The following is an 18,207-nucleotide window of genomic DNA, read 5'->3' on the forward strand; positions in this document are numbered from 1 at the left end:
AGCTGTCTGCTATCCCCTGGCCCCCTGACGGAGCACGGCCTGGAGGGGCTTTCTGGCTTCCACATAGGCCTGAGCGTTTTAGAGGCTCCAGACTCTGGATTGACCTCGGCATGGGGGCCACACTCCTGACAGCCCTTGTCTACCTAGCGCATGGCAGGTCACTCAGTTCTTTCTCCAGCATCCTTTCACCTCCAACACCTCCAGGAAGCACAGAAGCCTTTGCCCTCAGGACTAGGACAGAAAGGGAGTCCTGGGAAACAAGGCTCTGCAGGTTTAACACTTTTCCCCTTAAACATCACTACTTAAGTAACAAGTGGCTTTAAAAAAGACAAAAGTTGGGGCCGGGCAATAGCACAGCAGGTAGGGCGTTTGCCTTGCAAGCGGCGGATCTGGGTTCGATTCCCAGCATCCCATATGGTCCCCTGAGCACCGCCAGGGGTAATTCCTGAGTGCAGAGCCAGGAGTAACCCCTGTGCATCACCGGGTGTGACCCAAAAAGCCAAAAAAGAAAAGACAAAAGCCCGCCCTGGGGATTTACTAGCACCCCCACCGAGGACAGGCTTGCTGCTGTTAAGCCTCACACAGGGTGAGGGTGTCAGGGCAGCGTCCAGCTGAGGCTCTGCGTCAGATCAGGGGTCACGTTAGACTTAACAAACTGGCATCCAGAGTTCTTTTACAGCAAATTCTATGCCAGTGACAATTTTACAAGTTTTCTAGTCTTATTGGCACAGTTTTAAAAATGATCCAGTTACATCTCCACAAGATACAGACCACCTCTCCCCAGTCCACACTGCTGAGATCTGACCAGGAAGGCTAAAGGCTGCAGGTTCTCCCGGGCCCCAAGTGCCTGCCACCAGGTCATCTGCCCATCAGTCACGGCTGCCAGGTGAGGTCTCTGCCACCAGAACACTTGGAGGCCGGGCCCCACACCTCACCATCAGCCAGTGTCAAGATGGTGCCACAGGCCTGCAGGGTGACTAGTCTGACTGAGATAAAGTTTCCCTGGGCCCAAGTTCCAAACTCAACTGTTTTGTTTCTGTTAAAATGCAATTGTTTTCTCTGGAGTGCTCGGCGTCAGGAAGATGTATGGAAACCTCCACTTCAATTCAGCATCCCTTTTCTCCCAGACAAACACGGTCGGATTTTAATAAATCAAAGAGCCACACTGTTTAATAAAAATTTATTGACTTACAAGTGATTATTTATCAAAAGACCATTAATAGCAGGTACTGAAATGATGTGTTACTGGGTGGTGCTGGGAGACTAATAGGAAATCAATGCAGCCGGCCAGCCGGAATGCATATGAGAAGCCCACCCGCCGACAGCCAGCGCAATCTCCCCGGCAAAATACACCAGACGCTAGCCCTGGTGCAATGAAAAGTTCCCCCTTTTTATTTATCGTTTACAAATGAAATGATCAATACTTTTAATCTAGAGCAAAATTTATTAACTTTCCCATCGGAGAGAGACATATTGACTAGGGGAGTTGGGGTGTTAGTGCGATGGAAGATGAATGGGCGGACGGTGGTGGCGGAACCTGTCCCAGAGTCAGTGTGCATGCAGCTGCCCTTCCAGCTGACGGGGCGAGCGGGAGAAATGGGGTCTGGCCACCCGAGCAGCACTGCAGGTGGCCGGGAGCCCCCACACGCTCAGGGACCTGCAGGAAGCACAGTCCCCCAGACCACTTCCGCTCACTCGCCAGAAGGCAACAAACAGCATGATGTATCAGCCCCCGAAGACTGCGACAGAATGGGGCCAGGAACTCAGCACTGGTGTGTCCTCGCCTCGGCCTCCCTGGTGCCCGCTCCCACCACAGCGGAACAGGAAGCAACAGGGAGCTAACAAGAGCCAAGCTCTAAAGCTGGTTCCACTTCATCACGAGGATATCACCACAAACTGTTCTGAGCCTGTTGAGCCCGATTTGGCTGATCTTTACTGATCTTCCTCTGTCAGGGAAATTTTTCTAGTTTTACAATTTTCCTTCTCTAACTAGCTGGCTTAAAAAAAAAAAATGTCATGAGTGTTCAAAGTCTCTCCAAGCCCCATTGTCAAACCTTTCAGCCCACAGTCACCTGAAACAGAAGTCTCTCCCTTTCACTTGGCACACACTGAAATTTAGTTTCATGAGCCCCAGTGTTTGCAGGAAGCAAATGGATTCAAACAGACTTCTCTTACTTCTGATGACTTTTGAGCTTAAAGGCAATGTTGAATAATGGACCGAAAAATTCACAGAAATTTTAAGAGATGAAAGTCCTCAGTTAACAGAGGAGGAAGCAGAAGGAAATAAGAGTCAAAATAACTGAGTTTGGAGGTGAAACATCACTGATCTGAAGGTGAAACAGGAGCTGGCCAATGATCTTACCACTAATTAATGCCGCTGGTCCAAGTTCATGCCCATCACGGCTGGATTCACAGAGTATACTGTTTACACTGTTTCACAGGCCTCTTTGTCATTAATTCTAAATGCTCTAAAGTTTTGCCCTTAAAACTAACTTACCCCAAGACAAATAATAGGACTGTAAGGGTCACCAATTGAAAAGAATGGAGTAACTTTATGAATCTGCCTGCCTGTAACAAGCACTAAATAAAAACTTCAAAAATTTCTTTTTGGGGGTGTAATTCACACCTTCTCCTCACTTGCTAAAAAGAGGCAACTTTTTACTTCTTACTTCTGATGACTTCTTTTGCTTAGTCTCTACAAATATTTCTTTACACAGCTGTGACTCCTCTAAATCAGGTTCTTGTAATATAGGTAATGTCATCAGTAACAGACGCGGCTATTGAAGAGACTGTGAGCCAATTATGTATTTCAAAATGTTCACAGAGTTACATGCCACGAGGTGGATGTACTGAATGGCAAAAAACTTTTTAAAGGCAGTTTTTTTTTTTTAAAAAAAAAAAAACCTCTGGGGCTGGAGAGATAGCACAGCGGGTAGGGCGTTTGCCTTGCACTCGGCCGACCCGGGTTCAAATCCCAGCATCCCATATGGTCCCCTGAGCACAGCCAGGGGTAATTCCTGAGTGCAGAGCCAGGAGTAACCCCTGTGCATCGCCAGGTGTGACCCAAAAAGCAAAAAAAAAAATAATAAATAAATAAAAAAATAAAAAAAAACCTTCAAGATTAATTTTTAAAGACCATTAAGATAGACAGTATTTAAACCCTAGCTATATCACCATCTATAAAATCTGAAAATCATGTTAACTCAAGCATTCTGTGTGTTTCTTTCTATGTAAAACAGTTCTCAATAGTTGTCAGTGTTCGTACTTGAAAGAAAACCACCTTTCGCTGGTCAGCACCGGGGGTGGGGGCGGAGATGGAGTCTCAGATGGTGCAAAGGCACTGGGCTGCCTTGGAGCGGGCTTCGCTCCCCCACACCCCATGCTGCCTGCACAGGTGAGACTAACGGCGGTGCAGCCTGCAGGGGCTGTCTGCCCTACTGCGCTCGTAGCCTCTCCACCGGAGGGCCGAGGTTTGCCTTTGATTCTATAGGGGGACCTCAGGGTGTGGCTCCCTCTGGCTCTGAGAAGTCTGTGAAAGTCTCCCACATGCATCAAGTAATCAAGTAGCCCCTCCCCGTCCCCCCGCCCCCCCCGCACCAAGGGCTGCTCCTATTCACCCCACAGCCTCATGTCCTGATGTCCAGACGCAGCCTCCCATAGCCCTCTCCCCTGCCCTGACAGTTTCCACCCACAATTCCTTAACCCAAACGAGGAAGGAAACGCCCCCTGCTCTGGTCTGAATACTCTAAACTCACGGGGAGGTGTGCAAGCACCCGGCGTGCACAGTTCACTGTTTCTGCACAATTTTATCACTCATCCTAGAAGTCAAGTGGATTCCCACCAGTCCCCGAGTTGAGTTCAAACTTGAGAATCGGAGCTTTGCTGAAATCAAAAACAAAACCCACTGGTTAGGACCACATCTCATGGGTAAAGTAAAGGGAGGAATCCCTCAATTCATTCACCATCAAAGACAATTTTATTGACTCATAAGAACAAATCCAACGCCGTGAGCGGCAGCTGAGTTCAGCCTCGTTCTGCCGCATCCCAGGAACCTGCACTTCCAACACCGAGCATCACCGTCCTTCACGCTAGTAGCACTTTAATCCCCACAACAAACCCTGTGAGGTAGGTATCACCACCCTCCCCTCCTGATTCAGGTTACAGACGGGGAAACCGAGGCACGTGTTAACAGAGAGCAAGTCACATGGGGGTGGGGGCTTAGCACTGGCGTTGGTCCCCTCGCTTCACAACCCCTGGGGGACTGTCCACGGGCAGCACAGACTGGAGACCACCATTCTGCCGAGTGCCCCTGCAGGTGACTGTTTTGTTTTTCCGTCCCATCTGCAGAGCTCTGAGGCTGGGGTGAGGGGGGGGGGGGTCGTGACAGGGGGGCTGGAACAAGCCCCCACTTCGGCCGTGCCTGGTCTCCCGGGGGGAGGCGGGCCCTCCCCCAGCCCGGCCCTGGCCTGGGTCTCTGCCGAAGACGAACACCCTAATGTCTAGACACAGGCCGTGACCGATGCTCCCACCACGGCCTGCACGTGCACAGGTGGGCGGGCTTTAATGGGTCCCCCAACAGGCTTACTGGGAGGGAGAGAAGGCCTCGTGTCCGGGCGGCGCTCCCTGCAGCGGCGGCTCTGAAGAAGCTGAGTCCCGCAACCAGAGCAGCCCCAGCAGCCCCAGTCAAGAAAGGAGGCAGCAGAGGGGGCGGCGGCTGCAGCTGATGCCTGCTGGGATTCAAGGCTGGCGGCGTGCGTTCCCCAGGCCTGCTCAGGACCGGCTCCGGTCCTCATGGTTCCCGACGATCATCTTGCTGTACAGCTTCTGCTGCTCCTCTTTGAAGGTGTCCTTCACCTTTTCCCTCTTAAGACCACCGTCCCTGAGGAGAGAATAACGCAATCTAGCGGCGAGGCAGATTTCCTCTCTGGCATCAGCGCAGATGCCCCGTGCTCCACACACCTCGACCCGCGTCAGCAGCAGCGGGAACTCTGACCCGATGAGTACATAACGCTCACTCCTGCCCTCAGGGCGGAAAGCACTGGCGTTCAAGGTACTTTGTATTTGCTGAATCCAAGAAAAATTTAACAGTTCTACTCTAACAAATTCATGTTCACTTTACAAAAATAATGGTGACATACTGTAAGGACAATGAATCAATGTTTCTGTCTTTTATGGGCCACGCCCAGCGATGCCCAGAGGTTACTCCTGGCTCTGCACAAAGGAATCATTCCTGGTGGTGCTCGGGGACCATATGGGGTCCGGGGCATTGAACATGGGTCGGCCGTGTGCAAGGCAAATGCCCTACCTGCTGTACTATCACTCCAGCCCCAAGATGAGTCAACTTTTTTGATATGTATCTTTGTATCTGTAAAACTAATCTGTAAAACAAAATTTCCAACAATCACACCAAGAATTGTCCAAGGCTAACAATGAGAAAAAAAAAAAAGTTTGGCTTTCTTTTACGCAAGGGGATAGCAATGCTCAGGGCCAGGGCAGCATCCTCTCCAGACTCCAGATCCGGTTGGACCTCGTCACCCCCTCCACTGATTAATCCAAGCCTGTACTCAGTCTCTCTGCCTGAGTTATGGGGAGAGAGTGGTGGGCAAAGCCTCTGAAACCCACCCCAAGGCTGATCTCACAGACCTCACAGCTGCTCTCCACTCTAACACACAGAGCCACCAGGACTGCCACGCTTACGACGCTCCCCTCGGCAGCCCAAGGGTGGGACCTAGAGCAGGTTAAACACTCAGGCCTCAGAGCTCCTGGCCCGACCGCAAGGCCTGACCCTAGCACTCATGCTGTGCCTTCAGCTCTCTGAACTGCAGTCTGTCCGTAAAACTTGTGCTTAGACTTCATGGAGTTGGGACGATGAAGTGAGATTATCACACAGGCAATCTCAGCACAGGGGCTGGAGCGATAGCACAGCAGATAGGGCGTTTGCCTTGCACCGTGGCCGACCTAGGTTCAATTCCCAGCATCCCATATGGTCCCCCGAGCACTGCCAGAGTGATTCCTGAGTGCAGGAGCCAGGAGTAACCCCTGAGCACTGCTGGGTGTGACCCAAAAAGAAAAGAATATTAAAAAAAATCTCAGCACGATGTCTGGCACAGCCAAGGCCCGGACACATGTCAGCGTTTTCTGAACAGCCAGTATCTGAGCAGAGGCTGAAGAATCCACAGCTCCACAGGCTCAGCTTCACTCTCTTTCCTCCTGATGCCCTCTTCAGGCAGGTGCTCTCCGGAGCTGAGCCTGCAAGCTCAAGGGACTGGCTCTGGCTGACCAGCTGTCCCAGCCATGCTCTCAGGACTGGGGCTCTGAGAGTGCCCACTCGTGACCCTGGGCAGACGCATGGAACAGGAAGGCAAAGCGGTATTGATCATGATGCGCACACACTGATCTTAGGGGCAGGGCTCAGGCCATGCACAGGATCGCCCCTGGTTCACTCTGGCATTCCATATCATCCCCGAGCCCCTCCCGCACTGACACCCCAGCACAGAGGCAGGAGGAAGCCCTGAGCACTGCTGGGTGTGCCCCATACCTCAAAAAAAATTTTTTTTAAAATGTATTTTAAGGCAAAATTTTCATGATCTCTACAAGCATTTAGTTATGTGGCCCTGAACTGAGAACTGCACCAGCAAAAGGAGCTCTGGGTCAGAACCAGAGGAAGGAGCCAGGGAGCCCCATCTGCACAGGAGCGGGGATGCATCAGCAGCCAGCGAGTCTGCGACACATCAGCAACGCGGGCCAGCCCAGACCTGCGGGAACAGCTCAGACTCACCACAGAAGGTCAACGAGTCCTCCCTGCCGGGCGATGGCTGACTTCACCCTGTTCGCAAACTGGACAGCATCTTCATCTGCCTGTAAGAGAGAACAGGCCGTCTGGGCACGGCGCGGCTGGGCCCCTGTGTGCGCAGCAGGCCGCTGCAGCCTTACCTCTCTGGTCATAGGGGGCAGATACCACACACTGCACACAATGGCCCAGCTGGTCATCATCCTCAGCAGGTACGTCACCATGCCATACTTGCTGCTGTTCCAGAAGGCGTCGCCAAACTGGGGGTCGTACTGAAAACACAGATCAACGGAATCACTGGGCAGCTCAGACAGTGCTGAACTGGGGGCCGCCCAGCACGCAGAGTGGCTGGCAACTGCTCCCGGAAGTGAGCACCACTGAGGCCACTCTGGCTGCTCCAAGTTCTCTGAGGATCACCAGGAAGGGCGCCTGGCAGGTTCCTCAGAGCTCCTTCTCCCTTCGATCATCGCATACAGAACCACTGGCGCATGTAAATCCTACTACCACAGCTTTCCAACATAGCTCAAAACAGGTTAGCATGCTGCCAGACTCCCTAGGTGAAAAAGTTCCCAACATTCGTGCTTCATCTAACCCCTCCCCTCTCACAGAGATATCTCCATGCACTCAGAAATACTTCATGTACCTCCCCCAAATATATGTTCATACATAATTATGGAAGCTTTATTATGTTTGGGAGCCATCGTCAGGTTCTCAGGGTTTATTCCTGACTATGCACCCAGGCATCACTCCTGGTAGGGATCAGGGACCACATGGGGTTGGTTGGCTGCGTGCAAGGCAAGCACACTACCCGCTGTACTATCGCTCCAGGACAAATAATCACCAACTTCGAAATTTAGTATTTCTGGTTTGCTATTCTGTGTGGAGGGGAGTCTTTTGCTTAGAGATTATTTCATCAAAATAGCAATGAAATTTCTCAAAATCAGATGATTTGCATTTTGACAGAAATGCAATAAAGGTTGGCCATCAATGGGTATCAATCACAAAAATTAAAATTTTTACAGGTTAATTTTTTTTGTGGGCTTTAATATGTCAATGTATGAAACTGGCATATTTATACTTTGGAAAGAAATGATCCCAAGGATCTATATGCTAAAACTTATTGCAGAATCGCTGGCCTAGAGCAGTAGCATTTCTCTACTTGTGCTGGTGGTTCCAAGTCACCACATCGGCAACGCCCAGGAACGGGTGAGGGATGCAGATCCAGGAGCTCTGGGCAGAAGGTCTTGAGATTCACATCTTCCCTCTCCTCCCTGGTGACGCCTGAGGCCACTAAGCTTCAAGTGTAATTCCCTGGAGTAAGCACCGGTTTCTGTGTAGTAACTGGTTTCTAGCAAACACATATGGTGACTCACTGGACCGTTAATATACTGAAACACAAAACGGCACGTGTGTGAGTGATGCAGACACCACTTCCGACTCCGACAAGGCCTGTGTTTCTTCTCGTTCCACACACAGCCAGCGAGCAGTCACCATCTCGCCCCTGATCAGCTGCCACCCCCATCCGGCAAGTGGCAAGCAGCATTTCCTCTGCTCTCTCGAAAGGAACAGCTCTATTCCGGTTGCACCAGTGGCACTGCCCAACAAAATGCAGTATTTCTACAGAATGCCTTACAGACAGCAGACTGGCAATAGTAGGAAGACTAATTTTAAGCACAACCAAATCAAACATACTCATTCTTTACCATGATCTGGGATTTCAATCTTCTGTGTTTTTAGAAGTAATAATGTAATGATATTTCTTCCTAATAATACATAAAGTATGGATCTGTTCACAACATCAGGTGATGTGAAGGGGAAGTAAGAGAGAGAAAAGGGGAAACTGGTCGTCGTCTGACCTCCACCTGTCCCGGTAAGTTCTAAAGGCAGAGGCATACATTCCTAAAACATGCAAGTTTTTTGTTGTTGTTTTGGGGTCATTGGTCAGGGTGCTCAGGGGTTACTCCCGAAACAGTGCTCAAAGGTTTCTCCCAGGGATGTCCGTAGAAACCAACAAGTTCAGGATTTCTAAATTTGGAGTATTTGTAGAGACTCTAAACTCCCTTGTTTTAGAAATTCTACGTGTCTTGGTTTGTAGAAGTTGTGGGGTTCCCCCCCATGACATTGAAGCGAAAAGCATCTTTAAGGATGAAACACCACTGACCAAGCAAGTGGAAACAAACATAAACTAATGGGACTATATTAAACTAAGAAGCTTCTGCACCTCAAAAGAAACAGTGACCAAAATACGGAGAGAGCCCACAGAATGGCAAAGAATATTTACCCAAAACCCATCTGATAAGGGGTTAATATCCAGGATATACAAGATACTAGTAGAATTATACAAGAAAAAACCTCCAACCCCATAAAAAAATTGGGGGAAGAAATGAACAGAAGCTTCCTCAAATAAGAAATACAAATGGCCAAAACGCACATGAAAAAATGCTCTACATCGCTAATCTCAGGGAGATGCATATCAAAACAACAATGAGATATCATCTCACACTAGAGACTGGCACACATCCAAAAGAACAAAAGCAACCAGTGCTGGTGTGGATTTGGGGAGAAAGGGACTCTCTTTCACTGTTGCTGGGAATGCCGACTGGTCCAGCTTTTCTGGAAAACAATATGGACAGTCCTTCAAAAACTAGAAATTGAGCTTCCATATGGCCCTGCAATACCACTTCTCAGAATATAGACTGAGGTTGCAAAAAAGCACAGTAGAAATGACATCTGCACCTGTATGTTCATTGCAGCATTGTTCACAATAGCCAGAATCTGGAAACAACCCGAGTGCCCAAAAACAGACAATTGGTTAAACTTTGGTACATCTACACAATGGAATACTATGCAGCGTTAGGAAAGATGAAGTCATGAAATTTGCTTATAAGTGAATAGACATGAAGATATCATGCTAAGTGAAATGAGTCAGAAAGAGAGGGACAGACATAAAAGGACTCCATTCATTTGTGGAATATAAAATAACACAATATGAGACTGACACCCAAGGACAGTAGACATAAGGGCCAGGAATATTGCTCCATAGTTGGAAGCCTGTCTCATGAGCTGGGGGAGAAGGCAGCTGGAATAGAGAAGGGCTCACTAAGTCAATGATGGTTGGAGGAATCATTCAGGAGGGGAGATGTGTGCTGAAAGTAGATAAAGGACCAAACACGGTATCATCTCAATATCTATACTGCAAACCCAAAAGTATTGCAAATGCCCAAAAGTAGAGAGGCAGTATGGGGGAAATTACCTGCCATAGAGGCAGAGGGAAGGTTGGAAATGGGGGTGTAATACTAGGGACATTGGTGGAGAATGTGCACTGGTGGAGGGATGGGTGTTCAATCATTGTATGACTGAACCTCAAACATGAACGTTTTGTAACTGTATCTCATGATGATTCATTAAAAAAACAAAAAAAAATTAAAAAAAAAAGAAGTTGAGGGATTCCATATGGCACCAGGGTCTTCTCACATGCTAAACATACACTCTAGTCTTGGAGTTATCTCCCTGGTCCAGGTCTTGCCTTTTCTGTTTTTTTTTTTTTTTTTTTTGGTTTTTGGGCCACACCCGGCGATGCACAGGGGTTACTCCTGGCTCTTCACTCAGGAATTACCCCTGGCGGTGCTCAGGGGACCAGGTGGTAGTGGTCTTAAACACGGTGGTAGTGCAGAGCAGTGGGACAAGAGTCCCTTCTAATGGGGCTGAAATGATTCGGATCCTCCCTCCCGTCACCTTCTCCCGCTGCACTCCCTTCAGGGCAGTGCTCTAGTGCCACGTGTACCCTCAGAGCTCTCATACCTTGATAGCGACAGGGTAAACCGTGGCTCCAATTTCAAAACTACCCTTTTTGAACATCATCACAGACGTATTGTTGATGCAGGTTCCTAAAATGGAGGAGAGAGTAAAATTATCTTTTTTTATGGTCCTTTGCTCCAGATATTAGTCAGAGTTTAAGAACCAAATAATAAAAACACTCTAATGACTTCCATCAATCTGTCTGCTTCCTAGCTTACAAACACTTGAGACAGGGCAAGGTGAGCGAACACACTGCTTCCGAATACTGTTGCCAGAGCACATTCCCCAGTCAGCCACTGCTCAACAGCCCTGTCAGCGGTGCGTCCCAGGATTTTTCCAGCAGGGAAGATCACGCCACCATACTTAATCCAACGTCTGAATCTCCCTTTAATTTAGCTCTCCATCCAAATTAAACTGGGCCTAATATCACTTAGTAAAAACAGAAAACCCAACGAGGGTTAAAGAACCTGATTTTGTAGCAACATTAGAGTAACACCTTGCATGACTCCCACCCCCAGAGTGTGGCAATCAACCCATTTTACCTTCAGGGAAGATGAGGATGGGCAGCTTGCTTTTATCCTGCACATGCTCGGTCAGTCTTTAGCAGAGGAAAACAATAGCAAAAGGTCAGAGTCCTAGCCCACCACGATCAAACGCATTCATAAGTTGTCTTACAGATACACTGCTAGATGTAGCACAAAAGCAGGTGAACAAATGTGGTTCCATTTTGTTTCTGGGCCACACACAGCGAAGCTCAGGGCTTCCTCCTGGCTCTGCACTCAGGATTCACTCCTGGCATGCTTGGGGGAACACACGAGATGCTGGGGCTCAAACCCCAGGTTGGCCGTGCCCAAGGCAGAGGCCCTCCCCATTAGACCACTGCTCCGGCTCCACGATCCTACCTTTCTACACCTCACCCTAAGTGTCATGAAGACAATTTATAAGGATGGGGAAAATCAACTAATTGCTCTGCAGTTCATACAACTGTTTGAGTCAATATCATATGTAGAGTTTGTTGCCTATATGTGGAATTGTCCAAAAGGTGTGCCAACCACAGGTCCTTGCAAATGGCTTCATAAGAACCATGTTAGGCTGCCTCTCCAGTCCCCCAGCTGAGACAAGTGACAGGAACTAGGGAAGTTCATTTACCCTATGGAGATGGGTAGAGTTGATGCTTCAATCCTTTTAGTTTACAAGATTCTTCCCATTTAAACAAGTCTGAAAACAGAGTAGTACTTGTCTTATTACTTTATTTGCTTTTTTGTGATATAGAGAAACTGAAAGGTTAGAAAGAACTTCTAACTTGGTAATCTTACAGTTTCTATTCCTCTCATATTCCATGTTTTAGAAAAACCATTCTATTAATTTTTTTGAAAATCTTTTATTATGGAACCAGTGTAGGACAGTACAGTTCCACTGTGGTGTCGTGGTCTAGTTCTAAAAAAGTGTATTTAGCAACTGGGAACACAAACAAAAATATTTGGGTCTATTACCTTTTGGCCACCAGGTGGCGATCTTTCACTTCGGAACGCTCGAACCAGACATGGGGACAGGACTTGACCATGGCTCTCTGGATCACACCCATGAGGCCCCCGTGCACTTGGCCCACCTAATGGTAGACCAAAGAACAGGTACAAACGTTCAGCGGACGCAGGAAGCCCGGCTCCTACAAGCTGTGGGCCCCCATCTCATCTGACTGGGAACCCTTTTCCTCACTGTCAGCAGGGAACCTTCAATTCCTCGTAACGCTGGGTAGATGCCCCGTTAGAAACCCCACAGGAAAGCACCCTGCGTACGAACTGACCTGGCAGACTCTCCACCACCCTCTCCCGGTTGAACCACAAACCGCACTCTTGATGCTGCTCGGCCCTCTGGGACCTGGGCGGCCGGTCACGACAGGAGAGGCCCGCAGCTGAACTCGAGCCTGCGGTCCCCTAAGCCAGCCCTGCGAAGGGGGAGACTCTCCCAGGGCGCTGAGGGGTACCATAAGACAATGGTGGTGGAAAGGAACACTCCTGTCCGGGCAGTGCTGTGACACTATTCATGTCACCCTCTCATTAAGAGTGTTGCCCAAATACATATTGCCTATGAATTTAAAAAATAGCAATAAAAAAATCCCAGCCTCCAGCAGTCTGAAGTAAAAAGTCTCGCCTCAGGAAAGAACGTAAGGGTCTTACCATGGCGTAATATCCATCACTTGCCAAAATGATAACATCAATGGGAGAGGTATGGTTGGCCACACAGATTCCACCATTTCTGGGCCTGTTTTTCCTGTGTCGAAAATGTCCACAGAACAAAACAAGAACAGTGAGTGTGAAGCTGCTCCTCTGGAACCATCTTGCCCTCACCTGAATCAGCTCTAACTGAAGTTCAGAAGAACTCCTGAGCTAGCCGTAGCTGGCTCTAGTCTGCACCACTATCCTCCACGTCACACCATCACCTCACCTGTCGTGGTACGTGATGATGGCTGTGAGGGCCCGCACGCAGATCCGGTAACACATCAAGTGGACATGTCTGCTAAGGAACTCCTTAAATCTGCAACATGACAGACTTGTTTTTTCCCTTTAATTTTACAGACAGGAAGATAAAACCGCTAACTCTAACATCTTGATATTACTGCCAGACCGTTAAAATTACTGTCAAGTATTTTTATAATTATGTATAATAGAAATCATACCGAGTATTAGAATTCTAATGTCACAAGTGAGAAAATGACAGTGTGCTGCTTTACGTGCCAAGCACTCAGCCAAGGGCCTGGCACTCCACAGGGCGCACACGCCTTGCTACAGGCCTGGGGTCACCCAACTGCGGCATCTCTGGCTGTGGTCTCCATCCAATTTTTAAAAGGAAAGATCTATAGTTCTAGGACTTCCTGGCCAAGTATGTGCCCTTGCTTTCCCAGTCAATACCCAGAGGCAGAGGAAGATCAAACCCTTCACCTGTCTGGCTGTGCTGGATCCAGAACTTCCCAGGAGCATTTTTCTCTTTAAGGACACAACACACTTTACCTCGTTTCTTATCATTTTACCAACTGATCAACACAAAATGCCTCAAACTATGCAAGGCTCTCCCTTTTTTTTTTTCTTTATAACACAAGTATGAGGGTGGGAGAGCAAAACAAATCCAGAACTCACAAATTCTAGTGTTAAAACACAAAATACAAGATCTTAATGTCGACCCACAGCTGTCACTTGAGTCAGCTTGCCCATCTAAGAGTCTGTGGATCCGGCTGTATGAGGAAGCAGCGTGGCCATCAGCATTGTAGAGGCCATTCCCAGAACCTGTGCCCCAGAAGGGATGAGTGGGCTACTCACCTCCCACTCGGCATGTACCCCACAACCGTCGTGCCCACCACCAGGAGGCCGATCCCCGTGAAAGCAAGAGCGACCCTGTAACAATATGACAAAAAAAAAAAAAAACAGAAAAAACAGCGAGTAAGTCCTCGCACCAAGGATAAAGTGAATGTGTGAAAATCAAAGTGACCGTCACAAAAGTGAGATGTGGCCGCCTGGAAAGCAAGAGGTGATGAGAGTAAGAATCCACCTAGAAAGGGGAACAGATGTATCCAAGCCAGAGTCTGGATTTGGATTCCTAAGTAACAGTGAATTTGGCTCTCAGCTTCCAGTCAGAATGCTGGGCACTGTCCTGCTGTGTGACCTTTCCCTCTGGCTCCAAACCCGGGCTGCTCTGGGGGACAACAGGAAGCAGAGCCTGAAAGGACCAGCATCCAGCGAGATAGACTAACAATAGCTCAGGACACAGAGAAACAGGGAGGCAAGCTTGTCTCTGCAGGAGAGAAGGCTGGAGGAAGAGACAGCTATGTCCGGGGGAAGTGGCCAGAAAGCACGCTGTGTGCCAGATCTGTGGTCGGCCCATCTGTGGCAGGCAATCTGTCCCGAAGACACGCAGGCAGGCTCAAAGGCTCAGGCGGTACAGAAACTCAGAGGGGAGCCCAGGGAAGCTGACCAGGCCCCGGGCCAGTGCTTACCTGAGTGGCAGAAGGAAGCAATAGCGAATCAGCACTCCTAACCCCCAAAGCACGGTAAGCCGGAGGCTGATGTACTGGAAGTTATAGTTGGTTCTACTCAGCAGGTTCCACGACTCCAGCTCCTCTGCTGAGAATCTCTTTGTCACCTCATCGTCCATAATGGTCTCCATTCCTTTCCGGCAAAAGTAGAAAATGTCGGACAGCTCAAACTCCGGAGTATTATCCAGAGCCTTACTACTGCCACTCCGACGAATTTCCTTGATCTCTTCTTCAAGTGAAGTCGGATCTTTTGCAATGATTCCTGCAAAGTATAACACTTTTGTCAATGACTGCGCTAGTGCACGGCCCGCTCAAATTGCTCAGGTGCACAGTCTAACTTTTAAGTAATGGTACATAAATACTAAATTAAATGCACTGAGGAGGTATTCCCAAGAGTCTTCAGTTCAAGATACGGATCAAGACCTGACTCACCATTGGTATAGGGCTTGTAGAGTGGGTGGTTCTTCTCCTTGGCGCCTCTCTCCATCCTCAAGGTAGCCCACTGTGGGGAGGACAGCAACAAACAAGAACGAGTGAGATTTCCATTTAGCAAATATCTCTGCTTCTGACTTGTGAAAGACTCAACTCCACCTGAGAAGACCTCAATGCCTGAATCAGACTGGCCAAGAAAAGACACATTTGGGCCAGAGAGCAAGAATATAGGAGGTAAGGTACTTGCTTGTCCGAGGCGAACCTGGGCTCCACCTCGGTACCCCATATGGTCTTCAGCACTCCGACAGTGATGCCCAGAACCAGAAGTCAGGCCCAAGCACTGCTGGTACGGCCCCAAAACAAAAACAAGGCACCTGTCTAAAAGAAAACTCAGTCTTTTCTTCGAGAAGCATACCTAGGCCAAAGGTTAAGAGCTGCAAGACCCAGGAACACTAGGCCGTGGTTCTCACACCTTCACTGACTAAAATCTGTCTGCGGGTTACTTGGAACGCACATGTAACAGCACACTGCCCTAACATGCTCCCCTCCACTGCCCAAATAAAACCTACTCCAAACAGCAGATTACTAAACTCTTTCTCTGGGCGGGGGAGGGAGGGACCCCCAGTGTAGTCAGCACTTATCCTGGCAGTGCTCAGGGGCGCGTCTGAGGTGATAGGAATGGAATTTGGGTCGGGCAATATCCTTCCTGTAGTATCTTGGGCCCCAGAATTAAGTATCTTTTTACACTATTGCCTACTACCCAATGTTGCCTACCTCCCAAAATATTCCCCAAGGCAACAATCTTTTTTTTTTTTTTTTGGTTGGGGAACAAAACTGATGGTGCTTGGGAGAGCCCGCCATGCGCCCCTGCATTCTGGCCGGAGACACGCCCCAGCCCCAAACTCCTAACAGAGAAAAGACAAATAAAACAGCATGTCCTGGACTGTCCACACAACCTGAAACTGCCTTTTAATATAACCAACAAAAAGGTCAGAAGGTTCAGTTTTGTTCTTCAGAAAGGGGTGTTTCATTTAAAAACAAGTTAAACAAACCCCCATACTATTTGAACTTTTTTTTAAAGTCTAGGTTCAAAGTCCCTTATGCTAATCCCTAATCTGTGGATACTGTCTATCTTAAAAAAAAAAAAAAAAAAGACTAATACCTTTATCAACCTCCTACTTCATGGAGCCTACTTAGGATCAAGTGAAATGAGTATATGACACCTTAAATTATGCTTATTACTACTAAAATAATAAACTCTAGAGAAATATAAAAAAAAAGTTTTTTCTTGAAACTTCTCTACCTTCATTAAAATCCTCTTAACAAGGGCCGGAGCTGTAATTCTGAGAGTTGGGTGCTTGCTTTGTAAGCAGCCAACCTGGATTTGATCTCTGGCACCCCATATGGTCCCTGAACCCCACTTGGAGTGATCCCTGAGCACAGAATAGGAGTGCTGGGCACTGCCAGGTGTGCCTGAAAATAACAATAAGAGAAAAAAAATTCTTTTAACATAGTAGGAGGGTCAGGGGCTAGCTACCTCCCACTATCAAATGAGAAGAGGAAAAAACATAAATTGTTTCCGAGTAGAATGTTATCATCAAATATAACGTATGTCCACAATGATTCACAGAACAGATCTTTTAAAGGGGGTCTCTTCAAGCTTCTGCTCTGAGTTACGCCAGGAGAAGGAAGCCTTTCATTCCATGACACAGCGAATCCATATGGCCCAAGGCACTTGGTGCTGATTTGCTGGCAGAGCTAAATTTCACAAGACTGCTGTGCACAGGCAGGCAGGTCACAGGCTGAGTGGGGAGCTCCTCTCATCTGGACACTCAGCCTAGGGACTCCTGTCCAGGAGAACACAAGCCGCTGACCCACCCACTCAAAGAAAGGCTAGCAACAGGAAAATGCCTATTTTTTATATTGCTAGTGCTTCTACTGTCAAGGTTCTGAGCTGTCAATGCAAGCCAAGTCACGATCAGAAACACTCTGTCTGGCACTAGTAATTCTGACACTGAGAAGGGACTGCAAGAGACAGATAACGGGGACCGAGCGCCCCTGGTGCACTTGAGGCTCCTGGCTTCTCTGCTGATGAGCAGACTGCTGGACTGTTGAAGGAGATGCTCTAACATAAAGTTATCACTCTATCACCGAACACTCTCCTATGTGAATTCTGTGTCTTGTTTTTTTCTCTTGTTTTTTTGCCCACACCCAGAGATGTTCAGGGGTTATTCTTGGCTCTGCACTCAAGAATCACTCCTGGTGGTGCTGGGGTACCATACAGGATGCCTGAACCCAGGGACTGAACCTGGATTGGCTGCATGCCAGATTTGTGCCCAACCCATTGGACTATCTCTCAATCCCATGTGTTTTACTTTTTCAAACTTCAGGTATATTACAAAATGTTTCTACATTGGGAGGGCCCTGCAGGGCCACACCTGGAGGTGCTCAGGGATCATTCCTGGCAGGCTCAGGGGACCATATGGGGCGAGTGACAAATGGGGGCTTTGGAAGCGTGAGTGAGCTGAAGGACTGTGCCCCCAGCACCGCCAGAGGAGGGTTTAGGAAGTGGGGTGTGAGGTCAGGGGCGTGAGGTGAGGTCCCCATTATCTGTCTCTTGCAGTCCCTTGTTGGTGTCAGAATTACCAGTGTCAGACGGAGTGCTTCTGATCGTGACTTGGCTTGCATTAGCAGTTCAGAACCTTGAACCCGGCTAGCTGTGAGGAAGACAATCACATTACCTGCTGTACTGATCACTCTGGCCCCAAAGCTTCTGTATTTAAATATTAAAGAAAAAAAAAAAAGCTTAAAAGTCACCAAGTTGGGAAAGAGGGGGCAAGGGTTGGACAAAGCTGTTTCTGGAAATTATCTACTGTGGAATGGCTGACGGTGAACCAGGTCACTTTACCTTGGTGCGGACTGCATGACAGTGGCACAGCGAGCCTCGTCCGACAACCACATAACACATCCAGGAGCTGTCACTTTAGGAAGGATAGCGTTCAGATGCCTCAAATAATACTGAGAATTCTAGATTCAGAATTCCTTTACTAAAGTCTGCTCCCACCACATCTGAAGCCATTTATTACGCTAGTCAACATGCTACAGCTTGATTACTCCCTTCCCAGCTTCTCCCAGACACAGAGGCGGCCATTTATGGGAT

The 18,207-nt window shown here is 48.4% G+C and overlaps 1 protein-coding gene across 1 annotated transcript in view; it reads right to left on the reverse strand.

Moving 5' to 3' along the window:
* Positions 1-1,163: 1,163 nt before the first annotated feature.
* The window catches only part of GPAT4 (glycerol-3-phosphate acyltransferase 4), a 49,720-nt gene continuing 32,676 nt past the window's right edge, over positions 1,164-18,207 (reverse strand). Inside the window, exons 3-13 of the mRNA XM_055132182.1 lie at positions 15,048-15,117; positions 14,577-14,877; positions 13,903-13,977; positions 13,034-13,123; positions 12,766-12,859; positions 12,082-12,197; positions 11,131-11,186; positions 10,592-10,677; positions 6,934-7,062; positions 6,779-6,858; positions 1,164-4,879 (exon numbers count right to left, since the gene is read on the reverse strand). Of these exons, the coding sequence (XP_054988157.1) occupies positions 4,771-4,879; positions 6,779-6,858; positions 6,934-7,062; positions 10,592-10,677; positions 11,131-11,186; positions 12,082-12,197; positions 12,766-12,859; positions 13,034-13,123; positions 13,903-13,977; positions 14,577-14,877; positions 15,048-15,117 (1,206 nt within the window). The 3' untranslated portion in view covers positions 1,164-4,770. The remainder of the gene's footprint in view (positions 4,880-6,778; positions 6,859-6,933; positions 7,063-10,591; positions 10,678-11,130; positions 11,187-12,081; positions 12,198-12,765; positions 12,860-13,033; positions 13,124-13,902; positions 13,978-14,576; positions 14,878-15,047; positions 15,118-18,207) is intronic.

Source organism: Sorex araneus, chromosome 1 (assembly GCF_027595985.1).
Source record: "Sorex araneus isolate mSorAra2 chromosome 1, mSorAra2.pri, whole genome shotgun sequence".
NCBI lineage: Eukaryota > Metazoa > Chordata > Mammalia > Eulipotyphla > Soricidae > Sorex > Sorex araneus.